We start from the raw sequence: 22,131 nt of genomic DNA on the forward strand, positions 1-22,131 counted from the left end.
TGGCTGTGCAGCCTGTCTGTCACCTTGTCTCTAATTAGCGGTGTCACACAGAATATGGTGGCAAGATGCTGCTACACAACTGTCAGAGGGAAAGGGCTGATACACATACACGTGCACGCACACACGCACGCAGGCGTGCACAGTGCCCACGCACACATGCTGTCTGGATGCAGTGGCTTGAGTCTGTCAACATACTGTCCTGCTATGTGCTGAATTTACAAGTCTAAACAGCGACACTTTGCATACTGATAACGACATGACGCAACTGTTTTGTCATTGTGAGTATTTCCCCGCCAGAGAAACCCCAAGACCTTCACATCATGGCACATGGTAGCAATGAAATCCCAGGTACAGGCTTTAGTTTAGACATACTATTGGTCCGACATGTCATTAGCCCGACAACCTCCTAACTGCAAGCACGGGAGCAGCGCATGTCAGTCCGTTGGTGTGTCTAGTCTACGTGTGCATCCCGAAATCCCATGGGCCTATATGTGAGGTTTGGGGTTGGGAGACCTTTGTCTTTTTTCGAGACGGGAAACGGGGCGGAGTATAGGCTACCCACAGCGCAGACGGGGCTAATAGGCCATCCAACTGCATTGTCATTTCTCAAAGTGGGGTCCAGGGACCCTCAGCCTTCCTTGAGGATGGAGTTCCAAATGGAACCTTGCAGGTCGGGTCCATTTGGTTCCATTTGAACACGCTCAGAGTTATAGGAGGTCCTTGAAAGTAAAATGTTTGAGAACCAATGTCTTACAGATCAATCAACGGGGAGAAAAAAAGGAGATGTTTGTTTCTGCTCTCGACGACTCCTGACACTCTTTAGAGAGAGAGAGAGAGAGAGAGAGAGAGAGAGAGAGAGAGAGAGAGAGAGAGAGAGAGAGAGAGAGAGAGATGTTGGTACAACAGGGAGAGCTGATTAGCATGGTGCTCCATGTTCCACTGCCGTGGCTTCCACTCACCACCAGGGAGAGGAGAGAGAGAGAGAGAGAAACGCTGTCTCAGCACTGTGCCAAAGGCAGAGGAGAAGAGGAAGGTATGTTTGTTTATAGATGAGTGAGGTAGGAAAGAAAGAAAGAAAGAAAGAAAGAAAGAAAGAAAGAAAGAAAGAGATGGAGAGAGATAAGAGAGTGTGCTAAAAAGATTAGCAATTAGGCTGTCGGAAGAAGTTCTGTCTGTCTGTCTGTCTGTCTGTCTGTCTGTCTGTCTGTCTGTCTGTCTGTCTGTCTGTCTGTCTGTCTGTCTGTCTGTCTGTCTGTCTGTCTGTCTGTGCTAATAAAACAACTGTCAGGAATCAGGATGCTGATGCTCTCCTTTTGACATTCTTTCAACCCTGGCTTTCTTCTCTCTCTCTCTCTCTCTCTCTCTCTCTCTCTCTCTCTCTCTCTCTCTCTCTCTCTCTCTCTCTCTCTCTCTCTCTCTCTCTCTCTCTCTCTCTCTCTCTCTCTCTCTCTCTCTCTCTCTCTCGATCTCTCACTCTCTCTCGATCTCTCACTCTCTGCTTCCATCCCTTCGTCCTCTCCTGGGCGTTGCCGTTGACGGGGCGACCGTCTCAGCTATGTGTCTGAGGCTGTGACGGAACACACGTCACACACACACACACACACACACACACACACACACACACACACACACACACACACACACACACACACACACACACACACACACACACACACACACACACACACACACGCAACGGAGACAAGCAAAGAGGCTTGATGTCCTGTCCTTGCAGCATACCCAAGTTGTCAGTTGGGGGCCTAATTTTGTAGATCGTTTAAATTTGTCAAGTCATTGTCAATTCACTGTCCCACCAGCCCATTACCCACCTGGACGCACACACACAGGCACGTGCGTGTGTGACGTGTTGTGAGCTTGCAGATCGTGAGTGAGTGAGTGCGTGCGTGTGTGCGTGCGTGCGTGCGTGCGTGCGTGCGTGCGTGCGTGCGTGCGTGCGTGCGTGCGTGCGTGCGTGTGTGCGTGCGTGCGTGCGTGCGTGCCAGGCAGACTGTGAGCGGTCATTAACTAAAGCACACTGGGGGAGCATGTCCACTGCTGCCAGCCCCACCGGGGTCAAATGTCACCGAGGCGAAAACACACCAGTCCGTCGCAAGGCTGCACTGCCTCATCCATCTCTGTCAACACCGGCCGCACGCACGCACGCACGCACGCACGCACGCACGCACGCACGCACGCACGCACGCACGCACGCACGCACGAACGCACGCACGCACGCACGCACGCGTTTGTATACTTGTGAGGACATCTTGTATCATTGCTGTCGGGCAGAATTCAACCTCTTATCTACTGTACATGTTCAACCGTTTTTTTTCCTTCTTTTTTTTCTTTTTTGGTAAATTATCGCCCTACCAAAAGTAGCAGATCTGCAAGCTCAGAACGTGGCGTGCACCCCCAATAAGTTTGTTATTTATTATTCCGCCCGCTGTGACTTCATGTGAGTGTAACATCATCATCATCGTAGCGAGCTATTCCCGGTTTTAATGGGTTAAATGGCTCTGCAATATTTTGTTTAGTATCGAAAATGACATATACGTATTCAGAAGAGGGCAGGTTTATGGGCCCGGCCAATCAGAAGAGGGCAGGTTTAGGGCCCGGCCCTAGTAGCAGATCTGCAAGCTCAGAACGTAGCGTGCACCCCCAAAAAGTTTGTTATTTATTATTCCGCCCCCTGTGACTTGTTAGTGGGACATCATCATCACCTGTATAGCGAGCTATTCGAGCCCACTCTTACTTCAAGAAAACCACATTTGCAATTTCACAGAATTGTGTCTTTCTATTATTTACATGTCATCACAAAAATACATAGCACTTAGTTATAGTCAGCATACATCTAAATACATAGTGAGCCTAATAAGTAGATTATGTTTGTCTGCATAATAACAACAAGGTTATGGTACCCTCTGCTCCAGTACTGCTGCTAATTTTCCCCTCTTCACACGGAAACTGATTGACTGAAGTTATAACGCAGGCTATGTGTATTGTATTGTGACAGCTAGATGTATTTTAGGTTTGAGAGAGGAAATCCTTTTTCCAGACCCGTATATTTATTCTTTGTTTGTAATTCTCCCTGGGTTAGAGAAGTGACAAAGAAATGCGTATCTTTCCTGTCAACCTCCCACAAAACTCCGTAGCGAAAATACATATCCCTAAAATATGGGAGAATAAACCCTGCTTCTGGAGATGTAGGTATTTCCAAGCTGCACTTCCAGTGAATTATTATGGTATAATAAGTGTAATCCAGAGAAGTCCCAGACAGGAAATTGGCTGGTATTTGCCTCTAATAGCACTTATGTAAGGAAGCGTCTGTATTTATCTCTGTAAAGGTCACCACTTTGCAGTAAGCGGCGACATGCTGTTTATGACGTGGCTAATTTCCTGAAAGTTGTGTGGAGTTGCTGACTAAGACCTGAGGACATAGAGTATTAGAGAGATGAAGAAGCCATACGGAGGGTATGACAGATACAGTTGGAGGCCATCGATATTGTCCTTTTCTTTTTGCTGAGGTTTGCGTGATCTGCGCAAAAGGACAGTTAACCCATTTTGGGCGGGAACCCCTTTTGGTGTTTTAAACATCATGTTATAATTTAGCTATTGAAAAATAGCAGATCTACAAGCTCATAGCGCGCCACCGAGTGGCGCGCTACGAGCTTGTAGGTCTGCTATTTTTTTTAAATCGTGAAAATATTTATTTCAGAAAACTGGAGGATTTAGAAGGATTTTTAAAAATGTTGAGGTCAGGCCTAAATGGGTCAAATGATAAGGGACAATATCGGTGGCACCCAACTGTAGTTGGGAGCTTTATGAGGAGTAAACAAGAGACCTTGCGGGGGAAGAGGAGGGATGGCGGGACAGAGGGAGAGGAGGGATGGAGGGAGAGGGAGAGGAGGGATGGAGGAGGGATGGCGGGACAGAGGGAGAGGAGGGATGGAGGGAGAGGAGGGATGGAGGAGGGATGGCGGGACAGAGGGAGAGGAGGGATGGAGGGAGAGGGAGAGGAGGGATGGAGGAGGGATGGCGGGACAGAGGGAGAGTTGCCAAGATCAACAAGGTTTTGGCGGCATGTTGGTCATCACTTGAGGTGCTTACTTGAATGTGCAAGGTTCTCACTTGACGTTATAAACCTATTAAAGGCTGTAAAGAGACCTGCCTCAGTTTAACACCAGTGGTGGGGAAAAGTACTCAAATGTTGTACTTAGGTACGTAAATGTATCAATGCTGCAATGTAGATGTACAAGTACAAGTCCCGTATTCAAAATGTACTCAAGTAAACGTACAAATATATCGCCATCAAAATGTACTTAAAGTACTAAAAGTGAAAGTACTCGTATTGCAGAATGTCCCATTTCACAAGTTTAAAAAAATCACACCCGTGTGAAGTGAGGGGTGCTAATATATTAAAGTCTAACTTATGTTGATTAGGTGATGTAATGGTGATGTAAAACAAATGGTGTTTAAACCTGTATAGGAGGGCTCAAAAATGTGTACAAAATCTTCTGAAAATAGCCGATAAGTGGTTAATGTTTTCTAATCAAAATTTAAATCTCCAAAGTAACTAGTAACTAAAGTTTCTGAGATGCTGTAGTGGAGAGTATCGGAAATTAGAAATACTCAAGTAAAGTACAAATACCTCAAAAGTGTACTCAATTTCAGTACTTAAGTAAATCTACTTAGAGTTATACTTTTCCACCACTGTTTAACACACTGCCTCTGACCTCAGACAGATGGGGAGTGGGGGGGGGGGGGTGGGGGGGGGCATGCTATTGCGTTTCCCAACCTTTCATTTTCCTGTCTATGAAGGCATATTACCACATGCTAGCATCTGAGACATATTATGGTTCCATGGGATTGGTAGGAGCTTTGAAGCCTGCGGTCTTTGCTGAAACAACTTCTGTCGTACAGTATTGTGTCCTGGATGGAGGGAGGCTCACATCCGCTGCATGCGCTCAGTTGTCAGCATGCATGACCCTCCCTGCATTACTTTGTGGTTCAGGGCAAGTTCCCATATACAGTAGCAGGCACTAATGAATCATGCAACAGTCAGGGTTGTTTCTCTGATAGAAACCTTTTGACTCCATGCCAAACTTCTTCAGTCGCCTGAGATAAAATGACGCGTTGCTGTGCCTTCCTGCCAGCTCACCGCCAAGAGGTAGAAAGAGGAACTGGAAAGAGGAAGGGGATGGGGAAGAGAAGGAAGCCGAGCTCGTAGCGAAAGAGGAAGGGAGTATGAGGGAAGGTACTGTAGGTAGGATGCAAACGGCTTAATATGTGAGTGCTCAAATTAGTTATTTTCATGGAGCGACATGGTTGTATGGTGAAGTATAAATCAGCATTTAGGAAGAGATTTGGGAAGAGGTCTGTCCGTCCTTCATGATTGTCTGCCCTTTCTCTCTCTCTCTCTCTCTCCCTCTCCCCATCTCTCTCTCTCTCCCTCTCTCAATCTTTCTCTCTCTCCTCTCTGTGTCTTTGCTGATTCACTCACTCCTCCCACAGCCCCATGGACCATTCCTCTCGCCCCTTTTGTTTTTCTTCATCTGTCCCCCCTCTCCTCCCCTCTCTTCCTTCCATCCATCCTCCTCCATGTCCCTCCTGGCAGTACACTGCATTCTTCCTTTCTGCCTTCCCCCCTGCATTGGCTCTGGACTCTATCCTGTATTTTGTTTCCCCCATGCATCCACTGCATCCCCCCTTCCCCTTCCCTTCACCTCACTCTATTTGTGTATCCTCTCCTCTTCCTCCTCCTCCTCCTCCTCTGCTCTCAGGTGCTGTCAGCTGTTGGCTGTGGTCCAGACACCAGGGTTTTTTTGTCCTAACTGATCGTTATTGTAATTAACATCAGTGAAAAGGCCTGGGATAAACCTCCATACCGCCCTCGCTCTATACACGCTGCTCTCGCTCTCTCTCTCTCTCTCTCTCTCTCTCTCTCCCTGATCTATCTCTGTCTCTTTGTTTTGCTTTGCTTTGATGAGGTTATCATTTCATCCTCAGCATCTTCTCCTCTCTTTCATTCTCTACAAACTCCCCCCCCCTCACAGATGTTATCTGGCTCCTGTTTACTCTCTCTCTCATTTCCTTCCCTGTCGTATCCAGGTTAGATCGGCTTCACATGCGTACTGTATACTGTATCTCTCCAGCTCATTGGTTTCCTCCTCCTTCAATCAATCTCTCTCTTCTCTCTCTCTCTCATTCTCACACTCTTTACTATATACTATACTATATACTATCATTCTGTGTTTTTTTGAGGGGCGCTAACCTCTCCAACGTCTGGCTTTAGGAAATATGGCAGCCAAGTCTATGGACTTTTAATGACGTAAAAAACAGCACCCCACGTGACATTATGTGGCAGCCACATAATCATGTTTCTTTAGAGCACTTTAAACGAACAGAGTTTGATGGTTGTTTAAAGAAGTGAGGCGCACTCACTTCACACGAGTGTGATTGTTTTGAGGGGCGAGCTTTCCGGGTTGTGTGAACACAAACATTGGCTTGATTGGCTGATCACCCCATAGCGATGGTTTGATTTGCTGAGTACATATTAAAGATAAAAGTGAGGGCAGAAAAGTGAAGACCCCAAAAGTGATTTGCCGGAATGACATTTGTGATGATTTGATTGGTTGAGCACGGAACGTGATGTATGATGATAAGTGCGCCCCTCACTTCACACAGGTGTGATTATTGAGGAGTCCTAGCCCCTCCTATGTCCAGCTTTGAGTGTAAACACAAACACTGTCCCAACACAAACATTGAATGTCATTGACAATGAATGGCCAGTTTTGAGTGTGTATGTGTGTGTGCATGCATGCATGCGAGAAAAGGTACCATTTTCTTTTTACCTCAATGTGTGGTGATCATTAACCAAACTAAGTGACTACTATACCAACTGACTGGATTTCAATGGCATGTGCTGTGCACCACAAGACATTTCCCCTTGCACCACCTTTAGGCCAAAAACGTGACTTGCAAACAACATACCGCTATCTCAAAATGCAATGAAACTGTCAGAGTGCATTTCCTGCTCGGTGAGAATGAAGCCAACAGATTTGGGTGAGCCCACGCATGGCCTTTCCTCTTGTAGTGCCACACTTAGAGAGATTGTCATCAGAATACAAATAATCCCATTAACCTTCCGACCCCCCCAACCCATTGTTGTAAAAGTGTGAGGAAATTCTATTCTTCTCATGCAGCTTCCATCACATTGCATTGTTGCATTGATTCTCTTGTGGAATTCAGAGTCCTGAGTTGACACATTAGAATTAGATGTTCAACAAGTCCACCTGCCCTCGGCTGAGCGGCTACGTTTCTGCTTCACTTTCGCCAACCACTCATCTCCCCCAGGCAGGGCCAGGAAGTGTGTCTTCGTCATTCATTGGCTAACTGTCACCTCCCTTCAGCCACTCGTGATATATCTCACGGCCGTCGCCGTCCGGGTTGTCGGGGGGGCTGACTCGCAGATTTAAGTGCCCCAGAGAGAACCAATCACTGCCGTCCTACTTGTAGGGTCCTTGTCATTTGATTAGTTTAATCTCTTACCAAATACATTGGCCCCAACAGGGCTGGCCTGGTCAACTCTGGAGCCTAAATGGATTCGCACTTTATCACTTTCATCACTATTGATTTTCTTAAAAGCTAAAGTTGGACTGCAGTGAAAGAGAGAGGGAGAAAGTTGGAGAAGGGGGGGGGCAGAGAGAGAGAGAGAGAGGGGGGGGGAGAGAGAGAGAGAGAGAGAGAAAGAGAGAGAGAGAGAGAGAGAGAGAGAGAGAGAGAGAGACTGTCAGACAGAAGACGGGACTGAGCTAGACAGACAGACAGACAAACAGACAGATGGAGAGAGAGAGAGAGAGAGAGACTGTCAGACAGAAGGCGGGACTGAGACAGACAGACAGACAGACAGACAGACAGACAGACAGACAGACAGACAGACAGACAGACAGACAGACAGACAGACAGACAGACAGACAGACAGACAGACAGACAGACAGACAGACAGACAGATGGAGAGAGGGAGAGTGAATGAAGTGGAGAAAGGGAGTGAGGGAGAGAGAGAGAGACCTGATCTAAAGAGAAGGAGAGAGGAGCAGTTTGTTTGAAAGCCGTCCCGGCCCCTTTTCGGACCACTCCTCCTATGAGGAATGAGCCTGTTGGCGGTTTGGAGATGATGGATGGTCCCAGTAAATATGGCCATTACCATATAGGCTCTCCCCCGTCTTCACTGCCATTACTCATTGTCAGGCCGGGCCACAAAGAGCCACCCTTATAATTTTATGCAATTTAACGGCGCACTTAACGTAAATATAGCCAGATATGAAGGTATGAAAATGCAGCAGCTGCTGCCCCGAGTCCCCTTGAAACTGCATGTTTATAGTTGGTAGAGTTATATGCCTGCACTTAGTTCAGTTGAAACTGCATGTTTATAGTTGGTAGAGTTATATGCCTGCACTTAGTTCAGTTGAAACTGCATGTTTATAGTTGGTAGAGTTATATGCCTGCACTTAGTTCAGTTGAAACTGCATGTTTATAGTTGGTAGAGTTATATGCCTGCACTTAGTTCAGTTGAAACTGCACGTTTATAGTTGGTAGAGTTATATGCCTGCACTTAGTTCAGTTGAAACTGCATGTTTATAGTTGGTAGAGTTATATGCCTGCACTTAGTTCAGTTGAAACTGCATGTTTATAGTTGGTAGAGTTATATGCCTGCACTTAGTTCAGTTGAAACTGCATGTTTATAGTTGGTAGAGTTATATGCCTGCACTTAGTTCAGTTGAAACTGCATGTTTATAGTTGGTAGAGTTATATGCCTGCACTTAGTTCAGTTGAAACTGCATGTTTATAGTTGGTAGAGTTATATGCCTGCACTTAGTTCAGTTGAAACTGCATGTTTATAGTTGGTAGAGTTATATGCCTGCACTTAGTTCAGTTGAAACTGCATGTTTATAGTTGGTAGAGTTATATGCCTGCACTTAGTTCAGTTGAAACTGCATGTTTATAGTTGGTAGAGTTATATGCCTGCACTTAGTTCAGTTGAAACTGCATGTTTATAGTTGGTAGAGTTATATGCCTGCACTTAGTTCAGTTGAAACTGCATGTTTATAGTTGGTAGAGTTATATGCCTGCACTTAGTTCAGTTGCGCGTCAGTGTCGTGCAGGAACATCGCCAATCTACAAGCTCACAAGGGGGTGCAGTGTGATGCCTTGTGAGCTTGTAGATCAGCTATTTTTGGTGCGAGACACAGATGCATAACTATTAACTAAGTATGAATCACGCTTCATGAGAGTCTACGTGAACAAGTATATTTAGGGGGTCAGGCAGAAACCTCTTATCTCCATATATATTTCTTTCTTTTTTCTTTTTTTTTTTACTGCCCTACTTCATCATACTTAACCTGACTCCGCCAGATGGGGCAGCAGAGAGTACACTGGGTTCCCCCCTCCTGCTCCCATCTGGGTTTTGGACATACGAGGATTCCACCCACCAACAAACAAATTATTATTCCACACACCCCAAAATCAGCTTGGATTTTCGATAACACGCGGCACGTTATTGCACTCGTGGCCGCCGTTGGATGCAATAAATGCTAGAAGATGAAATATTAGCAGTTGTAAAATCCATATGTCTGTCTGTGGATTAATGGCTTGGGGCTGGAATGCGAGTGTGGAGGACAATATTGGAGGCGGTGAGGAGTAACAAGCTTATTAGCCATCAGAGCGGGTGTCGTGCTGGGAGGCAGGGCTGAGACGTACATTTATGCAAGTACTGTATAGGCTACTTAAGTACAATTTTGAGGTACTTTTCTGTCTTTGTTTTTATGTACTTTATACTTCTACTCTACGATGCAAATATTGTGCTTGATTACTCCCCTATTTTTTTTTACTTTTTACTTTTAGAATCTTTAGTTACTAGTTCAAAGTTCAAAGTTAAAAGTTGTGAAATCGGACATTCTTCATAATTAGTCCTTTAACTTTTTTTTTCAAAATCTTTTTATTCAGGTTTTTTGTAACAGTATTAAACAGACATAAAATATAAAAATAAAACTCAATCCCCTATCCCACCCTCCCCCACCCACAATCCCAAGGATAGTCTGGAGGAAATACAAATTAAATAAATATATCTATATACACATATACACAAAAATACATAATTACATAATTACAAATAATAATAATAATAATAATAATAATAATAATGATAATAATAATAATAATAATAAAAAGATAGCAGAGCAGATTTTTCATAGCAGAGCAGATTTTGTTTCTGTTGTGGTTTGGCGTTGGCAAAGGCATAGGCACGGCACACTATGCAGTTTGTGTGTTGTGGTAGAATGTCATAAACGGGCCCCAGGTCTTGTAAATGTTTTCTCAGAGCCGGCAATTGAAAACCTTAACATCTCCAACTCGAGACAGGACATTATATCACGAAGCCACTGACGGAGCACGGGCGGGGCAGCAATCATCCTTCCATTTGAGCAGAATGGCACGCCTAGCGAGCAATAAGGCAAAGTTGACCATACGACACTCTATGCGTGTTAAAGGAAGGTCATCCAGTCCTTTAACTTTTGGTACTTAAAGTATATTTTAATGCCAGTACTTTTGTACTTTTACTCAAGCAAAATTTGAATTACAGTCCCTTTACTTAGTTGTAACAGAGTATTTCAATATAGTTACTGTTACAGGCGGCAGTGGCTCAGGGGTAGAGTGACCGGATGGCAACCACAAGGTTCCCAGTTCGAACCCGGCCTCCCCCAGAGTTAGTGTCGAAGTGTCCTCAAGACTCTGAACCCCTAATTGCTCCCGATGTGCAGGTTGGTGCCTTGCATGGTTTCCTCTGGCATCGGTGTGTGAATGCACAATCTCTGTAAAGCGCCTTGGATAAAGGCGATAAAGTAATTTACCATTTACTTAGGTAAAAAAATAATAATAATACAAAAAATACATATATATTAGCAGCACTAGCCAAAATTTACCAGAGCGATATTTACATCCACTGGCTTATAAAAGCACACAGAGGATATTTTGAGTCGGCCAATGAGGATGCATGCATGAAATAGTAAAACTAATGAACGTCAAAAAGCCTGGAGCTATCTGTGTGTGTAATGGGTGATTGGTGAGTGTGCGTGTGTATGCGTGCGTGCGTGCACGTGTGGCTGTGCGCGTGTGTGTGCGTGCCTGCGTGCGTGTAGTGAGTGTGTGCGTGTGGATGTGAGTGCGTGCCTGCGAGTGTGTGCGTGCATGTAGATGTGAGTGTGTGCGTGTGGATGTGACTGTGTGCATGCATGCGTGCGTGTGCAGTTCATAATTGACAATGAACATCAGGTTGAGTGCAATTAAAAATGAATTAACCACATGAACCCTAGAGTCCCTATTCTGGGCATGACCCGTAAGTATTCATTTGGTTTAATTTGTACACTCTCAGAGTTACAGACATTTAAGGGTCCATTTGGTTCCATTTTGTATACTCTCAGAGTTACAGACCCGTAAGGGTCCATTTGGTTCCATTTTGTATACTCTCTCAGAGTTACAGACCCGTAAGGGTCCATTTGGTTCCATTTGTATACTCTCTCAGAGTTACAGACCCATAAGGGTCCATTTGGTTCCATTTGTATACTCTCTCAGAGTTACAGACCCATAAGGGTCCATTTGGTTCCATTTGTATACTCTCTCAGAGTTACAGACCCATAAGGGTCCATTTGGTTCCATTTGTATACTCTCTCAGAGTTACAGACCCATAAGGGTCCATTTGGTTCCATTTGTATACTCTCTCAGAGTTAAAGACCCATAAGGGTCCGTTTGGTTCCATTTTGTATACTCTCAGAGTTACGGACACGTGAGGGTCAATTTGGTTCGTATACTCTCTCAGAGTTACACACCCGTAAGGGTCCATTTGGTTCCATTTCTATACTCTCTCAGAGTTACAGACGCGTAAGGGTCCATTTGGTTCCATTTCTATACTCTCTCAGAGTTACAGACGCGTAAGGGTCCATTTGGTTCCATTTTGTATACTCTCAGAGTTACGGACACGTAAGGGTCCATTTGGTTCATATACTCTCAGAGTTACACACCCGTAAGGGTCCATTTGGTTCCATTTGTATACTCTCAGAATTACAGACCCGTAAAGCCCAACTCGAGTTGCATTGGTGTGGTTGACCTTAAAACGGTTTTGTTGCAAGGAGTTGCAAGTGGTGTGGTTTGGCCTTAAGGGTCCATTTGGATAACCTGACTCCGCCAGATTGCGGCAGTATTGAGTTCACAAGTTCCCTCCTCCTACCTTGATCTGGTCTCTCTCAAGCAGAAAGGATGAACCGGAAAGAAGGGGGACAAAAATCTGTTATCTCCATAATAATTTCGAGTTGTAGTCTTGTTAGGTTCAATACGTCATCAGTCTCGCGTTGGTCCCGCCTCTATAGCGGCCGCATATCTCTCCGATCAGCATTTGATCGGAGTACGGCGTCTCTGCCCGAGAGAGACCAGATGGGAGCGGGAGGAGGAACTCACTGCTGCTGCCATCTGGCGGAGTCAGGTTACCATTTGGAGACCCAGCAAAGAACCCTGAGGGTCCCTGGGTCCAACTTTGAGAAGTTGTCACACATTTTCTTTCCAAAGATCAGAAGGCAGGACTTTACAAGTCTCAGATCAATGGGAGGATGGGTTTGGTTTTGCATCTCTTTTTGCTTCGGCACTTTGAGAAAGACCTTCCACGGCAGCAGCAGCAGCAGCTACTGTGACTGTAGTGGAACACAAATAGGATGCGTGAGTGACCGCTGCATGTTTGGGACATTTTTACGGTAGGCGGTCCTCTGTATAGCGCGATGGGACATCTACAGCACCATGTCCACTGTGATGTGGGCTGGCGAGGACATTTTGTACCGCCGTGGCCTCCTGGGGTGTGACGGTCACAAACGTTTACTCATCTCTCTCTCTCTCTCTCTCTCTCTCTCTAACCCTCTGCCCCAGGCCCCTCCACCCCATACGCAGGCCTCCTCACTGAGTGAAATAACAGCGGCGCCGGGCGCTTAAGCGACCGCTTTATTGGCGTCTCGCACTGACGAGGCGTGACGCTCCCCTGCTCTTTTATTTAGAGTGTGAATCTCTCCGCTAATGAAATAACCGTGTCGCCGCACCCCCACAACATCCATCCATCCCTCCTCCTCCTCCTCCTCCCCTCCCCGGCGTGCTATTCCCACTCACAACCCCCCCCCCCCCTCCACTCCATGCTTCCCCCATCTTCCTCCCACCTCCCTCGTTCTCCTTTTTGATGTTCCCCCACACCTCCCCTCCCCCCCTCTCTCTCAATCTCTCTCTCTCTATATCTCTCTCTCTCACTCTCTCTCTCTTTCAACCAGAGAAGGAAAGTAATGACTCAGAATCCCCCTGCTGATTGGCTGATATACGACTGTATTCGCAGCGATCCAATCCGCATTACTCACAGAGAAGAGGGATTGTGGGGGGGGGGGGGGGGGGGGGGGGGGGGGGGGGCGTGGGCGTGAGAACTAGAGGGAAAGATGAAAGACGGGAAGAGCAGATGGGGGGGGTTGAAAGGGAAAGTTTGTGTGTGACTTACTTACTGTTTCAAAAAACGTAGCAAAGTTTGGATGGAGGGGCTGGGGCAGAACGTATAAAGCCTGATTGATGTGTAGCTGTGCGTGCGTGTTGCACACTGGAAGTTTGCGATCTACAAGCTCCCAACGCATCGCTGGGCTTGTGGATTGGCTATTTCTAGCACGCAACTTTTAAGTACAGCAAGTAGAGAGGACAGCACAGGGGTGAGTCCGTTTTTCCACATCGATCTGGACTCCTGTGTGTGTGTGTGTGTGTGCGTGTGCGTGCGTGCGTGCGTGCGTGCGTGCGTGCGTGCGTGCGTGCGTGCGTGCGTGTTTACAATGGCATTGCACACACACACACACTCGCACATCGTATCGCCACGTTCTAATGCTTTTATTTATACTCCGTTGTGAACTTGCAGATTGGCGATTTTGGGCAGTTTGACGAATGTTCATAAATCTGGCTTTAAGCAGTTTCGCCTTATCGCAAATCTCTGGTCTGATCTAGGCTTAAGAACACGACCATGACAATGTACATAATGTCTCCTCGTTCCTTCATGGCTGTTAACTCAGGCGTCTCTCCCAGTTAACAGAACACTTTGACTGTGTAGTTCTACATTCACTTCCACTAGCGGGACAGGTAGATTGTTTTACAGTAGCTTGTGTTCCCATGCCTCAATGCTGTAACCCTGGGTCAGCGATTCCCTTCTGTCAGCGCTCTGTGCTGAGAAGCCTTATTCAGCTTGGACTGCATGGAGCTTTCCCTGCTGTGTTAGGGAAATGAAAGAGGGCGGCTAAAGAACGTCCAAAGGCTTCGGCAGGAGTTTTGTATTGGGGGGGAATAGTGGAACTGACTGATGTCTTGCCTTGCCTTCAATTGCTTTGCCTTGTCAAGGTAGGGGTGGATCTCAAAAAGCCTGGACCCAAACCTATAGCGTTAGTCTTAGATTCTTTCTTTATTATAGAAGTTTTAAGTTAATTGTGTCATGAATGTATTAATATAGCCATAATAAATATGTTAAAAGACTGAATTTTGCACCCATAAAATATATACTAGGCCCTCAGTACCTTGAGTCCTGTGCCCCCCTTGTTTAGATGCAAACATGTTTTTTTCGGCACCTGTAGGATTCCATCAGAGTAAAATATATCCATGGACTGATCGTGCTGACAGCTCGACTATTACAGCATATCACCAGGTAGAAATTTGCCTTATGAGAGAATGTATAAGAATGAATATTCTCCCCACCTACAGTACAGTATAATTAACTCAAAGTTAATAATAAAAAATAACTTCTCTTTGACATGAGAATGGTTGAGAACCACACTGCGCCAGATTGCTTGCAGTCTGAGCAGGCTTGCTTGCTCATTTTAGCATATTTGCATAATAGGGGAAATGTTCTAAGCATAGCGGAAACCAAAGGCAATGCCCTCTGGGACAAAAGTAAAGTCTAGATAGATGCCATTGTCTGGAGGTACAGTCGCCGGACGTGCTGTGATTAGCTAATAATTGTTGGTTATGAAATTCCAACCCCTAGAAGCTGCCCATAATTCCTCATTCCTCACCTCATTGCTGCAGAGATTCCAGCACTCGACCCTCAGGCAGACATACTGCTGTTATCGGGAGAGATGTTATTCAGGCCCACAAAGTGCTTGATGTGCGTAACAGGCCTCCAAATGCTCCATTCGCACAGAGGTTAGCTCTGGGATGAGTTATTGTATGTAACATCATCTGTCTTGGCGGGGCTCACACACCTGACCAAGTTAACGTTCTCAAGACAAACATCTTGGAGAATAGGCGACCGAGCTACTTCTTTCTATGCCAAAACAAGAAAGCTTCAGCTGCCTCAAGATTTACTCTCCCGTCAACCAACCAGGCTGACTGAGGATGTCATGGGAGAAACAGTCTTCCAAAGTACAAATGCAGATGAAAAACCTGTTTACTCCATAGGAGAACAAACAGTCCTGCAGATAATGGAGAAGGAAGTCTATCAGGATGACACAAACAGTTGGGTGGCTCCACTGCCTTTTCACTCCCCAAAATACACGCCTCCCCAATAACAAACAGCAAGCCAGTCAACGCCTCGCCTCAGAGGAAGAAGCGACATCTCATTCCTGTATCTACCGACCCAATCTTCCCTCTCGTCCTGACACCAGCTAGCCTCCTGACCCAGAAGATTGGAGTCAGTGCCATCAATACCTCCATGGTATTTTTTTATTTCTTTTACAAGAAGGGGTGGTTCACCTCTGGAGGAGCATGCAAGACTTTCTTGAGACCCATAACAGAAACTGCACTCCTCCTGCCCATCACTGATAACGAGGACAATGTGAAGAAAATGTAATTCTGACATGTTAGTGATGTCAGGTGGGGAGTGTGCTGGCTGAGACTATGTCCGCCAGTGGGTGGTGCTGTTTTGCAAGTTATTGGGAAGAGGGTGCCTTGTTTTAGGACAGGTGTTTGACATTGTGTAATCAAGTCTCCGCTGAGCCTGCTCAAGCTGTGCTAGATTGTTATTAGCAGTGCAGCACACTAGTGTCTTCACTTCAGTTTTGTGTGTGTGAAGGCAGACTGACAGATGTCCTTTTTTCCTTGACAAAGATTGTCTGTGAGTATCTTTTTGCATCTCTGTGATTATGTATGTCAAATTAATGACAATGTATTATATACTTGTTTATTATAAGCAACCTTTGGCTTTTCTGTAAAGTCGCTTGTAAATAAATGATTGGTAGTTGGTTGTGATTTTTTTCTAAAGTGTACAGTAGTTGCTTATTTGGGCTTGCTTCCTAATGTTGTTTAAACCACTGGTTCCCACATCTATTCACGTCAAGGAACCCCAGATTAATTTGTAATTGTCCACGGACATCCATCTGTAAATATGTTGTGCCATTTTTGTTAAAAATATTCAAAATATAAATAACAGATGTACAACATCACAATGTGTCGCTGTGAGCTTGTAGATCTGCTATTGTCATGTGTGCTTGTTTTCATAGACCTGGCCACTTTTTTCTCTTGCGAAATCTGGCAACACAGCAAGAGGAAGAGGAAGTTATGCACACACAAAACACAATTATGGGACATTGGAAACAGGTCAATAACTACAGCCAGTACGCCGTATTCTTCCAGACACTCAGAATCCTGCCAGAATGCTGCCAGTTCCCATTTGATGTTGTGTGGGAGTCCTGAGCGCTCCAGACCATACTGAATGACCATTAACGTGCATAAAGTACAAGATCTGTAAGACGAGTCGTCTTCCAAAGACGATTATACGATCTCCCACCATGCAACAGCACTTACTACCGAACCAACCTGGGCCTTTCCCATTGGGCTCAACCTTCCTCCAGGAGAGGGTCTTGGGATTACATTTCCACGGAGCATTAAAGATCCACTTCAGATCATAGTTGATGCCACCAAATATGTACAGCTCTTCATTATAAGCAAAGGCTGCATGATTATAGCATTGTTCTGGAAGAGGCTGAGCAAAAGGTGTGCTCAGCCAACAGTTGGTCCCTGTGTCAAACACTCTGATGTTGTTGTCCTGATGCCCATATTCCCCAAATATAAACATCTGCTGGTGGCAGAGGGACCTGCTGAAACATGTGGTGGAACGCCTCGCGTGTTCACTAAAGACCAGGTCATTGTAGTGGTGTCAAGTAACATAAGTAACTAGTTACTTTGAGTAATATTATTACTTTTTTCCAGTAACTAGTAAAGTGACAAGTTACTTTCAGATCTTGAGTAATACTATTACATTTACATTTCTTTTCCAAAAGTAACTAGTTACTATTTTCACGAGCCTTGGTGGTACTGTGGGCTTGAGTGTTTATTTATAAACACTGAGGCCTTAAACCGTCCGGAACGCAGAACAAACTATAGTGTGCGACTCATGTTAGACTGCAAGAGAAATAAACAAACTATGGAGGTGGAGGAGACACCGTGTGTGTTAATGTAGGGGTTCCTGACCTTGACATGAAACAGGTGGAGTATCGAAAGCAATGTTGAATTGTTTGATATCCACCAGGAAATGAGACTCTGACTCTAAAAACATACAAATCTCCTACGAGTAAACAGTCCACACAGAGGTCATCCAAACCGTCAGTAATCTCCTCTTATGTACTTATGTACTGGATGTGGTACAAACACATGTTTTTGTGTGTGTGTGTGTGTGTGTGTGTGTGTGTGTGTGTGTGTGTGTGTGTGTGTGTGTGTGTGTGTGTGTGTGTGTGTGTGTGTGTGTGTGTGTGTGTGTGTGTGTGTGTGTGTGTGTGTGTGTGTGTGTGTGTGTGTGTGTGTGTGTTCGTTCTGAAGCTTAATTTGGGATTAAAACTCAGGATATTGCAGATTACCTCACTCCACTTTTGACCTTCTGCGTCTAGTCTTTTGGCATCCGTTGATGGTTGGATTTGATCGTTTAGTGGTTATGGAGCTTCAATCTCAATGGTAGAGAGAGAGACAACCAAATGCAATTAGGCACGTTACATCAGCCTGTGGACGTTGAAGGGAAATGACATACTAGCGGCTCGTTACATCAGCCCGTGGACTTTGAAGGGAAATTACATAGCGGCTCTTTGACAAATAAGCGGATGTCAGGGCTTAGCTAAAGCTGTAATGAGCTAGCATCCGACACTTGACTATAAAGACGAGGAATTAAGATAATGTTGGTGGCTTCCCGCGATGGTGAAAATTGGACACTTTCACTCGTTCTCCAACCCTCCCCTCCTCTCTCTGTCAAACCTCTACACTCAGACACCCCTGTCTGTCCTCATACATGTTGGACACTATAGGCCAGTGCTTCTCAAAGTGGGGTCCGGGGACACCAAGGGGTCCTTGAGGGGGTTCCAGGGGGTCCCCAGCTAAATGTATTATTCAGCATAATTCCCAAATTACAATCATTTTAAGAGCTTTATCCATTTATATGTTGGCTATTCAGTGATCAAACTGAACCATCAGTGATGGTCAAAAATGTATAAATCATGAATATATTTATACATTTTAAATATTGTGGTGTCTAGCTCAAACCAAGTCACAGGAGACCAGCGGGCGATATTTATTAAGAATAAGTAAGGAAGCACTGGATTCAATAGGCAGCCCAACAGTCAATGTATCATAACTTAAAGTTCTTGTTTGCGGGTTCCAGTCTGGGGACCCGCTGGTAAACAATGCAACTCAGGTAGACAGTCAAAGCAAACTGTCTTTCTCACTTAACCGTCTCGGGCCTCCAGGATTAAGGCTGGGCTTGTCCTCCGTTTACATGTCACTGTCCATATTTATCCGGCTCTTTTTTAGTGGTCCTTTTCAGCCTCCTCAGAGGTCGTGCTGTATCGTGCATTTGCCTATGGGACGAGGGAGAGAAGGTTACTAGACATGTCACACTCTGTGTTTAGTTTTTATGAGAGAATGAGGAAGAGGGAGTCTCTTACCACCAGTAGGTCCAACCAAACCGCTACGAGCACAAACACTGACTGACAGGAGGGAGGCAGGTTTGTAGAGTTCAAGTTCACCGCGCAGCTGGGAGAGATCGGTCTGATTAAGGACGTGTCTGGGAATGTAGCGGGCTCCGATGACGTCCCCCAGACATCTCCGCTGTCCTCTGCCTCCCTCTGTCTGTCTCTCTCGGTTGTGGAGGAACCTACCTATCTGGCGGTCCCGCAGGGAGACTCCACAATATACGGGCGTTCACCTCTTCTGTAGCTTATCACTGATCAAACTCGCTCCACCTCCCCAGTCTCCACCTTGTGGCATTTAGGATTTCCGTGGATTGTATGATGTTGTACAGTATCTGACTCTGTTTGTCTTAACGTGTGCCTTTGAAGGGTTCAATGTTTCATTGACTTAAACCCCATAGCTAGCTACTTAGTTCACCAGGGTCCCCCATGGGGTCTATACTTGGTCCCCTTCCCCCACTACACCAAATCTCTTTGCTGAAAATGGGATATACTGTAAGCTCACAATGCATCGCAACGTGATAGTTGTGAGCTTGGATATGTTGGCCGAATGTTCACCCGAGAACAGCGACACTAGGGTTGATGTGAGTGTCAGCATGGTTTGCTGTTACTTTCATTTTGCCCTCATGAGGTACAATGTTCTGAGCTCCATGGCAGTGACGAGGCTGCTCTCTCTACAGCCATCCATCTTTGATGAAGCTTTCCCCACTTAGCTGCTCGTTACTAGCACACAAATGTACAGTACATACGCCTGCACGCACGCACGCATGCACACACACCCACAGACGCGTGCAAACATGCACCCGCCCGCCCACACACACACACACACGCAAAGACGCACACGCATTTAGGATAAACCACACACACACACACACACACACACACACAGTTTCCCTCTCTTAAACCTACCTTGGGAGCATGTTCCTTTTTACAGTAACCACACTCCAAGGTGCCATCAATCCTGTTGAACTGTTGAAGGCCACAGTCAACACAAATGTCGCTATCCGCACACACACACGCACGTACACACATTCATAGCCTTGATATTTACTTTATGAAACAGTCAAACTGTGCGCGTGTGTGCGTGTGTGCGTGCGTGCGTGCGTGCGTGCGTGTCGTTTCCGATCTGGATACACGACATGCGTGTGTGCGTGCGTGCGTGTCACAGTGTGCGCGAGTGAGTGTGAGTGTGTGTGTGTGGCCATTATGAGGGCTCCTATTTTCCTGGTCCCCACACAAGAAAGTTTATAGTTACAAAAAAGATTTTTTGAGTTTGGCTTACATGGAAGAGATTAGGCAATGGTTGGGATTAATATTAGACATTTAGAGGTTAGTTTTAGGGTTTTGGAGTTGGAGTTATGCCTGATTAAGTTGTGTGCTGTAGGTATAATGCACAGAAAACAGTCGGTCAACAAGCTCATAGATTGTCTATGGCTTTAGGCTTAGGTTTGAAAATGGTACAAATGCCATTCATAAAATTGCTGTCGTGTGTGTGTGTGTGTGTGTGTGTGTGTGTGTGTGTGTGTGTGTGTGTGTGTGTGTGTGTGTGTGTGTGTGTGTGTGTGTGTGTGTGTGTGTGTGTGTGTGTGTGTGTGTGTGTGTGTGTGTGTGTGTGTGTGTGTGTGTGTGTGTGTGTGTGTGTGTGTGTGTGTGTGTGTGTGTGTGTGTGTGGTTGGATGTCAACATTTCATGTTTAAGGCTAGTGTTTCCCCAGAGCTCCAGCTGAAGGTCGTTGTGGCATGGTTCAGCCGTCTGTGTGCAACACACACAGGTTACACAAGTTATACTTGGACACAAGATACGGACAAAAATGTTTGTCCCCAATTAGGTTTTTACTGTAGTTTCGTTACGGTTTTAGTAGCCTGGCCCAGCCAGTGCGCTTTCTGGTATAGAGGGGCGGGTAGTGCATGAAGTGTTGTATAATATTGGTTCACCGATCTGAGTGCCCGACATTGCAGTCCCCGGTTCGATCCCCAGTCGTCCAGACCATTTTCTGCATGTCACTCCCATACTCTTTCTCTCTCTCTCTCTCTCTCTCTCACTCTCTCTCCCCTCTCTCTCTCTCTCTCTCTCTTTCTCTTCACTGAACTCAAAGGCTCAAAAACAGTTAGAAACAGCAGATGCATGCGCGCTCTCACATTAACTTGTATATTGTGTATTGTGGTGGTGGTGCTAACGTGTTGCTGTGTGTGTTTGTGGTCCCACGCTGCAGAGCCCCAGCTGAAAGGCATCGTCACACGGCTGTACTGCAGGCACGGCTTCTACCTCCAGATGCGTGCGGATGGCACCATGGAAGGCACAAAGGACGAAAGCAGCTCCTTCTGTACGTGGCTGATCACACACACACACACACACACACACACACACACACACACACACACACACACACACACACACACACACACACACACACACACACACACACACACACACTGCAAGATCCTCCTGAGTGTTATATTCTTACTACTGTATGTTCACTCTTTATTCCCTCTACACCAGTGGTTTTCAACCGTTTTCACATCAAGGTACATTATTTATACAGCATTTGAAAACCACTGCTCTACACCAAACCTCTTTGGTGTAAATAAAACCACTGCTCTACACCAAACCTCTTTAGTGTAAATAAAACCACTGCTCTACACCAAACCTCTTTGGTGTAAATAAAACCACTGCTCTACACCAAACCTCTTTGGTGTAAATAAAACCACTGCTCTACACCAAACCTCTTTAGTGTAAATAAAACCACTGCTCTACACCAAACCTCTTTAGTGTAAATAAAACCACTGCTCTACACCAAACCTCTTTGGTGTAAATAAAACCACTGCTCTACACCAAACCTCTTTGGTGTAAATAAAACCACTGCTCTACACCAAACCTCTTTGGTGTAAATAAAACCACTGCTCTACACCAAACCTCTTTGGTGTAAATAAAACCACTGCTCTACACCAAACCTCTTTGGTGTAAATAAAACCACTGCTCTACACCAAACCTCTTTGGTGTAAATAAAACCACTGCTCTACACCAAACCTCTTTGGTGTAAATAAAACCACTGCTCTACACCAAACCTCTTTGGTGTAAATAAAACCACTGCTCTACACCAAACCTCTTTGGTGTAAATAAAACCACTGCTCTACACCAAACC

At 45.6% G+C, this 22,131-nt stretch overlaps 1 protein-coding gene across 1 annotated transcript in view; it reads left to right on the forward strand.

The window, feature by feature from the left end:
• Positions 1-22,131, forward strand: part of fgf11a (fibroblast growth factor 11a) — a gene marked incomplete at its 5' end in the record, with an annotated part of 141,587 nt that overhangs the window by 63,002 nt on the left and 56,454 nt on the right. The window contains one exon of the mRNA XM_079491427.1: positions 21,202-21,312. Within this exon, the coding sequence (XP_079347553.1) occupies positions 21,202-21,312 (111 nt within the window). The remainder of the gene's footprint in view (positions 1-21,201; positions 21,313-22,131) is intronic.

This window comes from Electrona antarctica (assembly GCF_951216825.1).
Source record: "Electrona antarctica genome assembly, chromosome: 21".
Classification (NCBI taxonomy): domain Eukaryota; kingdom Metazoa; phylum Chordata; class Actinopteri; order Myctophiformes; family Myctophidae; genus Electrona; species Electrona antarctica.